Source organism: Eurosta solidaginis, chromosome 3 (assembly GCF_040869045.1).
Source record: "Eurosta solidaginis isolate ZX-2024a chromosome 3, ASM4086904v1, whole genome shotgun sequence".
NCBI classification, from domain to species: Eukaryota; Metazoa; Arthropoda; class Insecta; order Diptera; family Tephritidae; genus Eurosta; species Eurosta solidaginis.
The window spans coordinates 108,117,374-108,131,422 of record NC_090321.1 but is presented as its reverse complement, the minus strand read 5'-3'; the positions used below and the strand labels follow the sequence as shown (position 1 = coordinate 108,131,422).

The window sequence follows — 14,049 nt, the reverse complement described above, 5'->3', positions numbered from 1 at the left end:
AAAATAAAGAAATCATCAGCAAATTGAAAAACAGAAGTGTTACAGTCATTTAAATCATGAAATTTAGCAGTATATATGTTAAATAAAATAGGAGATTAACAACTACCCTGTGGTAAACCATTAAAAATTTCAACAACATCATTATTAATTTTAAGTCTTCTGAAAGCTAAGAAGTTAATAATCCAATTAATATATCCTATCTCAATTTCAAACTCAAACAATAAATTTTTAAGAATACTAATATCGACACAATTATAGGCATTACTAAAGTCAATCGAACAAAGAATAATATTTTTATTTTGACTTTTAAATATACTTATTTGATGGGGAATATGATTAATATACATTGTTCATGCGCGGTTCCAGGGGGGGGGGGGGGGGGGACTTTTTTATTGACTGTAATCTACATAGTAATTTCTTATCACACAACTGATTTTTACTAATTTTTAATTTTTCTTGCTTTTTTACGTTCTTGGGGGGGGGGGGGGGGGGGGGGGGGGGGGAGGAACTTTTTTTTTAAATATATGTAATAATAACGTAAAAAAGCAAGAAAAATTAAAAATTAGTAAAAATCCGTTATGTGCTAAGAAATTATTATGTAGATTAGTATTATATACTTATAAATTAGTAAAAATCCGTTGTGTGCTAAGAAATTACTATGTAGATTAGTATTATATACTTCATTACAGTCAATACAAAAAAGTCCCCCCAATTATCTGGAATATTATTACTTACAAAAATATCCGTAAATGCAGTTTTAAAATTATTTAAAGTGTTATCAGAAAAAGCTTTAATCATTTTTATAGGTAATTCTATCTAAACCAGCAGCAGAATCTCCAGTTTTCTTATTTAAAACATCAACAATATCATCATAAGAAAAAGCCAAATTAATATCAATTTCAACACATTCATTTAAAGGCATACTAACAGAATTTTGAGGCACTTGATATTTTAACATATTCAAAAAACTTAAATTATTATCATTACACCATACAGCGTTTCTATTAACACTAAATCAACCCTTAATGATTTAAAAAACGCCAAGCACTTTTACCAATACCTTACTTAATGTCATCAATTTTACTATTAAAATGATTTTTCTTAGCTTTTTTAACAATCTTTTACCAATTTTTTTGTTGTTGAATCAACTCATCAAAATTTGATGGACTAGGAATAAGTTTAACTTTCTTATAACCAATTTTTAAAAATCTAAAAGCTTTAGCAGTTTCATCAGTCCACCAAGCCTTTGGAATTTTCGAATGACTAAGTGTATAAGTAGCACAATTAATTTCATTATTTATTTTACTTTCAAAATCATCTATATTAGAATCAATTTCAAGCTTACTAAGAGAATTTAAAAGTTTGTTACTAGCCAAAAATTGATTCAAGTTATTTGTTGCAATATTACTTTCAATTATAATTGGCATATGATGACTACCACCAATTCTTATACTATCAACAAAAAATTTGAAGTTTATATTACTATTTGAAAAAGCAAGATCCAGAACAGAACCAGTAGTTGATTTAAAATCTTTAAAAAAAGTAAAGTTATCATCATTCAGAATTTGAAATGAAGATTGCTGAATTAAATCAAAAAGATAATTACCTCTTGAGTTATTAATATTATCTCCCCAACCAATATATCTAGCATTAAAATCCCCAACAATAAGAACATTTCTATAGCTTTCCAAAAAACCAATGAGTCTATTTAATTCATTAACAAAATCAGAAACACAAATGCTAGGCGGAAAATAAGCAGTACAAATAATTAAATTATCATTTAAATTTAAAGTTTGTATTATAAGAACATCATAAGCAGAAGTAAAATTATTCTTTTAAATTTAATACATTTTTTAATTAGAAAAGCAACACCACCATAACCATCCTATCTAAATTTTTTAATTGAATTATAGTTAATAAAATTTCTCTTATTATTTAATCTAGAGTGAAAAATTTCATTTAAACAATCAATATCAATATCATTATTATTAATATAATATTCAATATAATCTGAATTAGCTTTAAGTGATTGGCAATTATATTGTAAGACCCTCATTTGAAAGGATTATGATTTGATAATAATTTTATTTTATTCTCGTCACAATTAGCTAAAACACTATCACATTTTCATTTTAATTTAAAAAAGTCATGAATTAATGAAGAATTTTGATTTTCATTAGTTATTTTTTTGAGTAAAAAGAATAAATTCTGAAAGAAGTTTCTCTAACTCTGAAACAATACCTTTTTGATATTCAAAAGTATTGTAAACTGGAATACTTTTTTATGAGTTTGATCTATTATTTCTTGACACATTTATTTTTGAATTTATAAAATTAAACCTTTCATCACCCTTACTAGCAATCTCAGAAAATGATTTTTTTGTAAATGACTTATTTATTAACACATCCTTATCAACAAATTCATTCCAGGGTTTGAAAATGCTGAACTAATTTTCAGTATTACAAAATTGCTTGAATTCAAATTTGAAAAATATTTCAGCAACAGAAAAAAGCAAAGCAAACAATTTTTTTTTTTCATTTTACTGCGGACATTACTTTACTATTAGGAGCATCAACATCGATAGCACTCCCCAAAGCCTTCGGGGAGTGTCTTTATAGCTGACATACGGTGCATACGGTGTGAGTAATCTTAAGATCTTGTCTCACATGAATGTTGGTGGCCGGGCATTTCGAGCTTGTGAGATTGTATCTCTTAATTTCAGGCGCGTTTTAGCGCTACAACAAACGAGAATTTTGTCTGGCTATCAGACCAGCTTTGGTGCTAATAGATGAGGAAGGAACGGAGATGCTCTTAAACGTGACTTGAATCGCTCTTGGTTGTGAACAGAAAGGAGCCATACATGTTTTAAAGATATCGCGCCGACAACAACTACTAGTGGTTAGCCTGAAACATCTCGTTTTGCATGTGAAATATATGTGCCCCTTTTGTAAATATGTATTTCTTCGGTAGATGGGGCAGTGCTAGTCTCTAGGACCGAACGAAGGACAGTCTCTCCACAAGGAGCTAATCATTGTGTGACAAATTTTGAACGATCAGAGAGAAATTGAGCAATGCTACAGTGAAATGCAATGCTTTGGTCCCGGAAAAAAACCACGAGTGACTCCAGTACATATACCAAGCTACCGGTGGAGGTGCAGATTTTGTACGTACGTATTTGTCTTTTTTTTCAGTAGAAGCATGCGTATATATGTGTGTCGGGGGTTAAAACAACATAAAAACAAAAAATACCTACTCGTAGATGAAGGCTATTACGATCAATACATCGTAAAATTGTTTGTATGTCCCTTTTGAAAATCAAATAGTTCTACTGCAAGTAATTCGAAACCAGAATTTCGGCTGTTAAAAAACTGAAAAATGTTTACTTAAAAATAGTTGATCATGAAATACTTATAGCTTCAAAGAATAGTAAAATATTCAAGTTTTTTTTTTCTTCTGACTACGACAGCTCGCATCCATTCAAGTAATATCTCGCATCCATTCAAGTAATAATGCAGTAAAATGAAAAAAAAAAATTTGTTTGCTTTGCTTTTTTCTGTTGCTGAAATATTTTTCAAATACAAATGTAAGCTGTATACAAAAATTCCAAAACGACAAAAAACTCATTGCTGGTAAAGCCAAAAATGTATAAATTCTACCATTTTTCAGTGAGCAATTCAAACCCTGATTCATTCATAACATTTTCTGCATAATAAATATCCAAAACCTCCTTTCTAGAAAGCTACTTCATGGTTCTGACTTGGTTAATCATAACTTCTTTCGACCAAATTTCACATTTATCTTTATTTTTTGCATTATGACCGGATTTTCCACATAATATGCAAACATTGGCTTGACATGTAGAACTATTACATTCGTTATTGCCACAAATAATACATCTTTTTTAGCTTTGCATCTTAGTTGAGTATGTCCTAACCTGCCGCAATTTAAGTATTGTCTCAAAGGAGGAATATAAAAATCAACCTTCAATTTAGTGTATTCAAAAATTATGAATTTTGGTAGCTGATCTCCCGAAAAACCAATTTTAACAGAGGTAGTAGGATAACTTTCATTCTTCTCATTAACTAACTTAATAATTGTAAAAATTGTATGGTCAATTGGCTTCTTACATTGCCACAAGCACCGTTCAATGTCATACATTTATGTTATGATGATCATTTAGAAGTAATGGCTGAAGAAAAGTCAGCTGGATTTGAGTTTAAAAATCAAAGAAGCAATGTCCTTTCAATAATGCAATTAAATATAGATGAACTAAAAAATACCAACAATAACGCTACATTACCAAGTCATTTTGAGTCATTGATTAAGTCATCATTGAATCACGGTAATAATGACATTTTATTAGTATGTGATGATAATAATTATTATCGTAGTATGAGACATAAGTTGTATCAAATATGCAGACAAAAATAGATGCTCTTATGCACAAAGACACTTCGATCGTATTATGCAATTAGCTATAGAGTGTAATACTATGTTCAAACAGAAAAATAAATTGAGGCTATTTCGATTTAAATGGAGTGGTGTTCATACAACTCTATTTAGCTTACACAATAGTAATTTGATGGCTGGTTGGCTCATCTCTACAGTAACAACATATCTTTTTTGAGACTGTCAAAATGTGCGTGTTGGTATTAGGTAAATGGAATGGAATGAAAACATAAAACTTTGAAATTTATGTGTGTTGTAAGAAAATGTGTTCAATGTTTTGGTTTCATTTTGATTTTCCCATCTTCTTTTGACAATCCCTACTCCAGTGAAATGAAAGACATAAAATAAGCTGATGAGATGAGCCAACCATATAGTTCAGCCATGCGTAACTGACGTTTAAATATACTCAATAAACACACTTTACAATGTTGCATTTGCAGTTTGAAACAATTTATTACGCAATTTTTTTTAAATTGGCAATTTATTATTACAATTTATTATATGACAAATTGCGTAATAAATTGCCCAAACAGTATAAATTGCCAATTTGGTGTGTGTTTGAACCTAGTATAATGCTGCACGCTCTACCGAGCAGCGTGTGCCGCAAGAGATTATTCAAAGAATGGCAGGACGATTAGAAAAACCAGATCCTATAAAGCAATACTGGAGATCTAATACATTCTTGTTAAATGTTGAATATGATGATTATACAAATTTGAGAAATCAAGCTTTGGTATTTCTGGGTAAAACATTGGAAAATAACCTACAGCCAATGACAAATCAACTGCGCGATTATAACAGTGGATCCGTACAATCTGTGGTACAACAACTTGATTTGTTGTTGCGAAAGGGAATCGGTGACATACTGCAAGCAAATAATATGCATGATGCGAAAGAGTTGCAAAAGTTGCTTAATTTATTATGTGCAAAACGTAAAGGTACTACATGATGTAAAAATCAAATTCAAAAAAGATAATATTAGTGTAAGTGCAGCGGTATTCAATGAATTTGTTAAATTATTGTACTAATTCATTTTATATTGACTGTATAACAATGGTTCGTAAAGTTTTACTATGTAGTAATCGAAGTTTAAAAATAAACACAGGAACGAATAACCCTTTAAATGTTCGTGTACAGGTTGACGTCGCGGCCGTCCGCGGGAAAAATGCTGGAAGAAATGGAGGGTCAAGTCTTAAGGAGCACGACGCAATTGCAAAGTAATTAAGAGCCTTCAAAATATAGTCCCTAAAGGGTCAATCGTTTGGATTTTGCATCTTGTTGTCACTTTCACAAAACCATCAAGCAATATTACGGCACTACCGAGGTAATATTTTAAAAATAATTCCATTATTCCATTAATTATGACCAGTAAAGGAAAGAATTGTTGCAATTGGGTGCCAAACCTGAGCAATAATTCAGAGCAGGTTTGCGAAAATGAAGCTGTCACGAAAGGGAAGGGTACAATCCTGGATTATAACGAACCTTTGTAGATTAAATTACCCGTGAACCCATGTTACTTACATGCGACAATGTTATCGATTTGATAAAAAACAAAAAAGGGGGGGCGCTGGTTTTGGATGTGCTTGTTCAGTGGAAAGATAACAAGGAATCTGTCAATCCATTCGTAACTACGAGAAGCCCCTATTCACCATATTTCCTTAATCCGATTCGCCAGTTAAGAGCTGTTGCCACTCAGAATTTAGGTGATTGAATTTGAATATCCTTACCAATGAGTACAATTTGATCGCTCTTTCTGAATAGATAACTTGGAAAATTTCAAATTATGATCATAAACGTTTTTTTTTCTAAGAGAGAATGGCTGCATTTAAAACATTTCTTGGGTTCTCCCACAACCCATTAGAATTGCGGCCATTCTTCAGTTGGTGTATGCATGACTTTCAGAATTAGTTCGTGGAACAAATATCAACGTTTTGTACGTTGTTTGAGAAAACTATAAATTGTCTGATCTGAAAGCCTGATTGCTAAATAACCAGAACTTAACGACATGTGCTTGTTCGAGTTTCGATTAATTATCCATCAATGCTCCGTTTATAATAAGAGGAAACTTCCATGCCTCTTAAACGAATTTTATTTGATTATTTTTTAAATTGTATTATTTTTTGAGACGAAATGCCTGTTGGCCTCGTGCCTTTGGCCGAGTGCATGTGTTCTGTGGCAGACCGAGGGTCTGCATTAGGGTTCTGATGTCCTCGCTCGGGGTGAACGGGTGAATTGTGGGTGTATTCTGGTGTCCCCGCTCTGGGTGAGCGAGTGGATTTGGGTTTTTACTGGTGTCCTCACTCTGCGTGAGCGAGTGGATTTGGGTGTTTTCTGTTCAGGGGGCCCCCGGTTAGTATTATTAAACGCCTAATTTCTGCCTTTTGGTTTTGAGAGCCCTTGGTAAGCTCCCACGTGTCCTTGTGCCTCTCGCTCCCTTTCCCCATTGCCCACCAGTAGTAAGATTTAAGATTCCCTCCGGTAGACTCGACACGAGACCGGGGGTAGAGAAAAAAAACGCACGATATATATGGCTCAGGAGAAAACAAGGTTAAGGAATAGCGGGGCATCACGGCGCATAGTTGAATGCGTCTTCGTGTCCCGCGTTCCCTTTCCCCATTGCCATCGCGTAGTAAGATGTAGGATTGCCCTCCGGTAGACTCGTCTCGAGAACAGGGGGTTGATTATAATTAGGACCTCGGGAAAGTCGCAAGCTTAGGGATAGTGGGGCATTACGGCGCATAGTTGAATGCGTCTTCATGTTCTGCGCTCCCTTTCCCCATAGCCATCGCGTAGTACGGTGTAGGAATTGCACTCCGGTAGACTTGTCACGAGACCGGGGTTAGAAAACAAAAGAGAATGAATGATATATATTGCACCAGAGAAAATTGCTTAGGGATAGAGAGACACAAAGATGCGGGCTCCTGACTATGCTTTGAGTGATATCACTAACCGTGGGCCTCTGATTTTAGGTAGTCTGCGGAAATAGAATTTTGTTTTTTGGGGTTTTGTAAGGCGAAATTTGGCCCCTTACATTTCATCCTCCCTGTCGTTGGACGGAAGGAGTACCAATTTCGCAATTGGTCTGGTTATTCGTCCCTTGATGGTATGGAGGTCAACAACACGCACACGTTTATCAGAGCCTGGGTGTATGTTGACGATTCTCCCCATTCTCCACTCGTTGGGTTGCAGGTTGTCCTCCTTGATGACGACTAGGTCTCCGTGTTTTAAATTGGATTGTGGATGTTTGCACTTGTATCGTTTCTGGATTTCCGTGAGATATTCCGATTTCCATCTTTTGCAGAAAGTATGGTGCACGGCCTTCATTTTCTGCCATCTGTTAATTAATGAGGCAGGATTTTCGTCACAGTCCGGCTCGGGTGGAGCTAACAGATGACCACCCGCAAGAAAGTGGCCGGGAGTAAGCGGCTACAGGTCTGAGGGTTCGTTGGATGGGGGACTGAGTGGTCTGAAGTTAAGGCATGCATCTATTCGGCATAAGAGAGTCGTAAACTCTTCAAATGTATATTTGTGGACGGCAGCGATCTTTTTGTAATGGGTCTTAAAATTTTTACCCCGGCTTCCCACAAACCTCCCATGTGGGGAGCACCTGGGGGTATAAAATGCCATGTAAGAGTTTCATGGCTATATTTATTCATCGTGTCGGCCCTTGCATCCCGCAGAAATGCCTTGAACTCGGATCGTAAAGATCGCGAGGCTCCGACAAAGTTAGTACCATTGTCGGAGTAGACGTTTTTTGGGCATCCGCGTCTCGATACAAATATGGCGAAGGCGGCCAGAAAGGACCCGGTACCAAAGTCGTTTGTCGCTTCAAGATGTATGGCTTTTGTGGAGAAGCAGACGAACAGACAAACATAACCCTTTGGGGTCCTGCACCCTCTCCCCCGGGACGACTTTATGTCAAATGGTCCGGCGAAGTCTACCACTGTATTTGCAAAGGTGGTGCGCTCCTTTGGAAGGATTCCCATGAGTTGGGTTTGTGCCCGCTTCTTGTAAATAGTACAGACTTTACAGGTGTGGATGACAGGCCTAATCATGTTTTTAACACGCGATATCCAGTACTGGGTGCGAATAAAGCGCAGCATCAGCTGGTTTTCTCCATGGACGTATTGACGCATCCAAAGATAATGCCTTACAACGAACGTCATCTAATTATCCTGCCGTACACTTGTAGGTTAACCAGACTCCTAGTTGAATTCATACATAAGATTCAACTAGGAGGAGGAGTTAACCTACAAGTGTACGGCAGGATAATGGGGTGACGTTCGTTGTAGGGCATATCTTTGGATGCGTCAATCCTACCACCAGTTCTGATTATACCTTCAGTATCGACGAATGGGTTTAAGGGTAAAATCTCACTCTTCCCATGAAATGGTTTCCCAGACTTCAAATTGGCATACTCTGCTTGATAGTATATCCTTTGGCATATAGCTATCAATCTTTGTGTCGTAGTTTCGATTTCATCAGGTGCTATTGTATGAGACTGCCTATTGAAGGAAACTTTAGTTTTTGGATGTGTTCTGCGAGCAAAACGAAAAATTTATGATATAACGCACAGCGCCCTTGAAAGGTCGGATAATCCATCAAGGATGTTAGGGTTGTTATTTACTGACGTTGCATTAAATTTTACCCGCTTTTCCTCAATAGACGTGTTGTATTCGGTATCTTGTGCTGGCCAGTGGGAATTGTCTTCTTCCAGCCAAGAAGGTCCGTGCCACCACAGTGATTTGTTGACCAAGTCAGACGCAGGTAATCCTCTGCTACCTAAATCTGCTGGGTTTGATTATGAATTTACGTGCAACCAGTCCTTATTTCCGACCATGTCGATGATCTTGGTGATACGATGTGCGACGAAAGTGGACCAGGAACAAGGCGGTTTCCTTATCCATGCGAGGACGGTAGTTGAATCCGTCCAAAGGCGAACTCTCACTGGTCCCAATTTGAGTATCCTAAAAATTGATTCGGTGATTTCTGCTAACAGCACGGCTCCGCAAAGTTCCAGACGTGGCAGAGAAAGAGTTTTCACTTGGGCTACTCGGGTTTTGGCCAGGAGCAGGTTTGTGCTGATGTCATCCTCCATTCTCACGCAAACGCGATGCGTCACAAAATTCATTGATCACGATGTCGGTTCCTGGTGAAAAGCTGACCCATCTAGGTATCCTTATTTAATCAATCTCATGGTATTGGTCGATGAAGGTTTTCCATCGTTCTAATGTGCTGGTAGATACTGGTTCGTCCCAAGCGGTGGCTTCTAACCATATACTCTACATGAGTATTTTAGCCACAATGACCATTGGTGCCAGCCATTCTAAAGGATCGAAAAGTTTGGCGATTGCTGACTATATCGCTCTCTTCGTAATGTTTTCCGAATTGTCCAGCGTCCCTGCTTTGAAATAGAAGAGATCTGAGTGGGCATCCATAGAATGCCTAATGCTTTGATCGAACTGGTATCTTCGAATGCAAGGAAGTCCTCACTGAGCAGACCTGCTTTGGGGATGTCCCTTAGAATGTCCTCTGAATTGGATGTCTATTTGCGAATTGGAAAGCCCGCCGAGTGTAGGACTTGACGAATTTCATCTCTGGCTTTAATGGTCGATGTGATTTTATGTCCACCCGCTAACACGTCATCTACATACATGTATTCTCGCAGTATGTTAGCCGCTGTAGGGTGTGAGTTTCCTACGTTGCCTGCCAGTTGTAGGAGCGTTCTTATCGCGAGATATGGAGCGCAATTCACTCCGAAGGTAACCGTCTTTAGTTCGTAGAGACTGATAGGGTCATTCGGGGAAGTACGATACAAAATGCATTGAAATTTGGTGCGATTTTCGTTTGTCGATACATCTTTTTGATGTCGATATTGAAGACGAAACGGTATAGTCTCCATCGTAAGATAAGGATGGGTAGATCGGCTTGTAAAACTGGGCCTGGGAGGAGAATATCGTTTAAGCTATTACCGTTGGTCGTAGGGCTTTGTAGTGGTACTTTCTGCTTTAATAACGGCGTGATGGGGCAGGAAATAATTATCCGAATCTTCGGATAGGATATTGTTTTTTATTTTTCTAATATGTCCGATCGTTTCATATTCCGAGAACACCTAACTCTGGGTTTTTTATTAGTCGTTCCTCATTTCGGAAGAATTGAGAGCATGCTCGCTAATATTGTTAGGGTATTCCTGCCGGAAAGGTAGTGACACGGTGTACCTTCCAATCTCATTTCGTTTCGTTGTTTCCTTAAATAGTTGTTCGCAGTACCTTTCCTCTTCATTTAATGTTTTATTTTTGGGCAGATTTTCTACCTCCCAGAAAGTTTTCATTTGGTTGTCTAACGCAACCTCGTTATAGAATTACATGATGTTATTCGTTGGACTCGGAGCTTCTATTCGACCGATTAGTATCCAACCGAACACTGTCTCTTGGGCCAGAAGTGTGTTAAGCACGTTTTTCTTAAGGCCACTTAATATTATTTGGGGATATATGTCTCCGCCAAGTATGAGGTCTACGTCTTCGTTGACGTAGAATCTCTTGTATGCCAAAACTTAGTCCGGGAATGCCTGCATAGTCATTGCGTTGATATGGCAGGATGGAAGATTCCCAGTGAGTTTAGTTCGAACGAGAACGGGTGTAGTCAGGCTGAAGCAGGGATTCACTGGTGAACGTAATTCGATGTTGGATGCTTCTTTCACCTGAGCTGACACCGCATTTGTGATGCCTGAAACCTGGGCATGCATTTCCCTCGCTGGCAAATTGATTCTGCGTTTCAGTCTTTCAGTTATAAAGGGACATTCAGACCCAGAATCAATTAATGCCCGGGCGGAGAATCCGGTACCATTATGGTGAATATGTACGCGAGCAGTTCTTAATAGCACACCTGTGCTGGAATTGGCATGGCAGTATTTGACATTCTGGTTAGTAGAGGAAGGTGGTTGTCCCGACTCCCGTCTTTTCCGTGCCTGTGCCGTAGTTGATCCGCAACTTTGAAAGGGTTGTGTACCGCACTTTTCTGAAGTGTATCCGCATGCAGGAGCGTGTGGTGACGAGAGCGGCATTTGGAACAGTTGTACGAACTGGTGCACCTCGTCACTGTGTGTGCTGGGGATAAACAGTTCAGACAGCCATTGTGGATTTAACGAATTTAATCCTTTCTACCGGGGTTAAATCGCAAAAGCGTGAACAGTTGCGTAATCTGCGCTCCGTTGATTTGCACATTTTACACCTTGATTTTGTTGTTTGCTTGGATACTTTTGTTTGAAAAGCACCAAGTCTTTTCGTAGGGGTTTCTGTCGATTGTCGCGATGCCTTTGATTTTTGCACCTTAGAAGTTGCATTCCCTTTAAAACCAGACACTGTTTCAAGTGTCTGAAATCGATTTGACAAGAATATGTCCGTATCCTCCCACTTGGATATGTCCGTTTTGTGGTCAATGCTCTGCTCCCATAGAGCCAACGTATTTTCAGGTAATTTTCTCGAGCATAAATAGGTGATAATCGCATCCCAATTTGAAACATCTATCTGATGGGTTTTTAAGGACGCCAAAAAATTATTTATGTCGCGCTGTAAAGTTTTAATTGAGCTGCCGCACTCACTATCTGTCTTTTTCAGATTAAATAAAATTTGTATTTTTGAGTTTACGAGAATCCCTTTATTCTCGTATCTCTCACATAAGTTTTCCAGGCTGTTTCGAAGCCTTCATTTGTCAAGGGACATTTCCTTACGATGTCCTTTGCCACACCTTGATTTTTTTGATTAAGGTGGAACAACTTTTCTACCGGGCTTAGGCGACTGTTATTTTTATAGATGGCCGTGAACAGGACACGAAACGTTGTCTAAGATAGGTAGTCGCCCTTGAATACCTCAGTATCGCAAGGTGGCAGGCGGATACTATGTTCGCGCGCGCGTTCTCCCTCAAGCCGAACCTCCCTATCCTTTTCCTCCTTCAATTTAGTTTGAATTTAGGCCATGTTCGGCTTGCATGGACTACGGCATATGCCGCTTTATGCTTGATCTTGACTGCTGAAATCTTTTTTGCGTCAATTGTGTCAGAATCAAGTAACTCATCGAGGGCGGTCTCTGCTTTTGCCCACTTGGTTTGCATCTTTTTTGTTGTATTGCTAGAGTGTGAACTGTGTGCAGAGCCGCACTGATATCATTAAAATCGGCCTCGAATTCGATTATTCGATCGGCCAATCTTATGTACGACTCCATGTTCACGGATGAAAAGTTGTGAACGAATTACAAGAGGGATTTAAGAATGAAAAAAAAAAAACCTGACCGAATCACCAAACCAACAACTATGAAATTACGCAAAACTACTTACTTATTTCTTTGTATTTTTTTATATTTTACTGCCTTTGCAGATTATTTTTGTGCCGTAAAAAAGGGAGCAGGGGTTAGCAACACCAATGTGTATTGTGTGAAATAGAAAAGTGGGGGCCACTCGCCAATACACTTTCGATTTTTATACTCAGTTGAGCAGAGCTCACAGAGTATATTAACTTTGATTGGATAACGGTTGGTTGTACAGGTATAAAGGAATCGAGATAGATATATACTTCCATATATCAAAATCATCAGTATCGAAAAAAAATTTGATTGAGCCATGTCCGTCCGTCCGTTAACACGATAACTTGAGTAAATTTTGAGGTATCTTGGCCAAATTTGATATGTACGTTCCTGGGCACTCATCTCAGATCGCTATTTAAAATGAACGATATCGGACCATAACCACGCCCACTTTTTCGATATCGAAAATTTCGAAAATCGAAAAAGTGCGATAATTCATTACCAAAGACGGATAAAGCGATGAAACTTGGTAGGTTGGTTGAACTTATGACGCAGAAAAAAAAATAAGTAAAATTTTGGACAATGGGCGTGGCACCGTCCACTTTTAAAAGTAGGTAATTTAGAAGTTTTGCAAGCTGTAATTTGGCAGTCGTTGAAGATATCGTGATGAAATTTGGCAGGAACGTTACTTGTATTACTATATGTATGCTTAATAAAAATTAGCAAAATCGGAGAACGAACACGCCCACTTTAAAAAAAAAATTTTTTTAAGTGAAATTTTTACAAAAAATTTAATATCTTTACAGTATATAAGTAATTTATGTCAACATTCAACTCCAGTAATGATATGGTGCAACAAAATACAAAAACAAAAGAAAATTTCAAAATGGGCGTGGCTCCGCCCTTTTTCATTTGATTTGTCTAGGATACATTTAATGCCATAAGTCGAACAAATATTTACCAATCCTTGTGAAATTTGGTAGGCGCTTAGATTCTAGGACGATAACTGTTTTCTGTGAAAAAGGGCGAATCCGGTTGAAGTCACCCCTGGTCCACCTTTATAACGATATCCCGAAAAGGCGTCCACCTATAGAGCTAAGGGCCACTCCCTTTTAAAATACTCTTTAGCACCTTTCATTTGATACCCATGTCGGACAAACAAATTCTAGAGTCACCCCTGGTCCACCTTTATGGCGATATCTCGAAAATGCGTCCACTTATAAAACTAAGGCCCACTCCCTTTTAAAATAAGGTGGAACAACTTTTCTACCGGGCTTAGGCGACTGTTATTTTTATAGATGGC

The 14,049-nt window shown here is 37.7% G+C and overlaps 1 protein-coding gene across 1 annotated transcript; it reads left to right on the top strand.

Annotated features, from left to right (window-relative positions):
• Positions 1–4,185: 4,185 nt before the first annotated feature.
• On the top strand, positions 4,186–5,398 carry LOC137245960 (L-seryl-tRNA(Sec) kinase-like). The gene is made up of 3 exons (XM_067777126.1): positions 4,186–4,424; positions 4,532–4,568; positions 5,018–5,398. Exons 1-3 carry the CDS (start codon positions 4,186–4,188, stop codon positions 5,396–5,398), a joined length of 657 nt encoding a protein of 218 aa, XP_067633227.1.
• Positions 5,399–14,049: the final 8,651 nt, after the last annotated feature.

What these genes read in the sequence shown, in the direction of transcription:
- LOC137245960 (XM_067777126.1), top strand. Translation starts at nt 4,186, where the DNA reads ATGGCTGAAGAAAAGTCAGCTGGATTTGAGTTTAAAAATCAAAGAAGC. An exon ending in TTGTATCAAATATGCAGACA is followed by an intron (nt 4,425 to 4,531) that starts AAAATAGATGCT and finishes CTATTTCGATTT; the next exon opens with AAATGGAGTGGTGTTCATAC. An exon ending in TACAACTCTATTTAGCTTAC is followed by an intron (nt 4,569 to 5,017) that starts ACAATAGTAATT and finishes GTTTGAACCTAG; the next exon opens with TATAATGCTGCACGCTCTAC.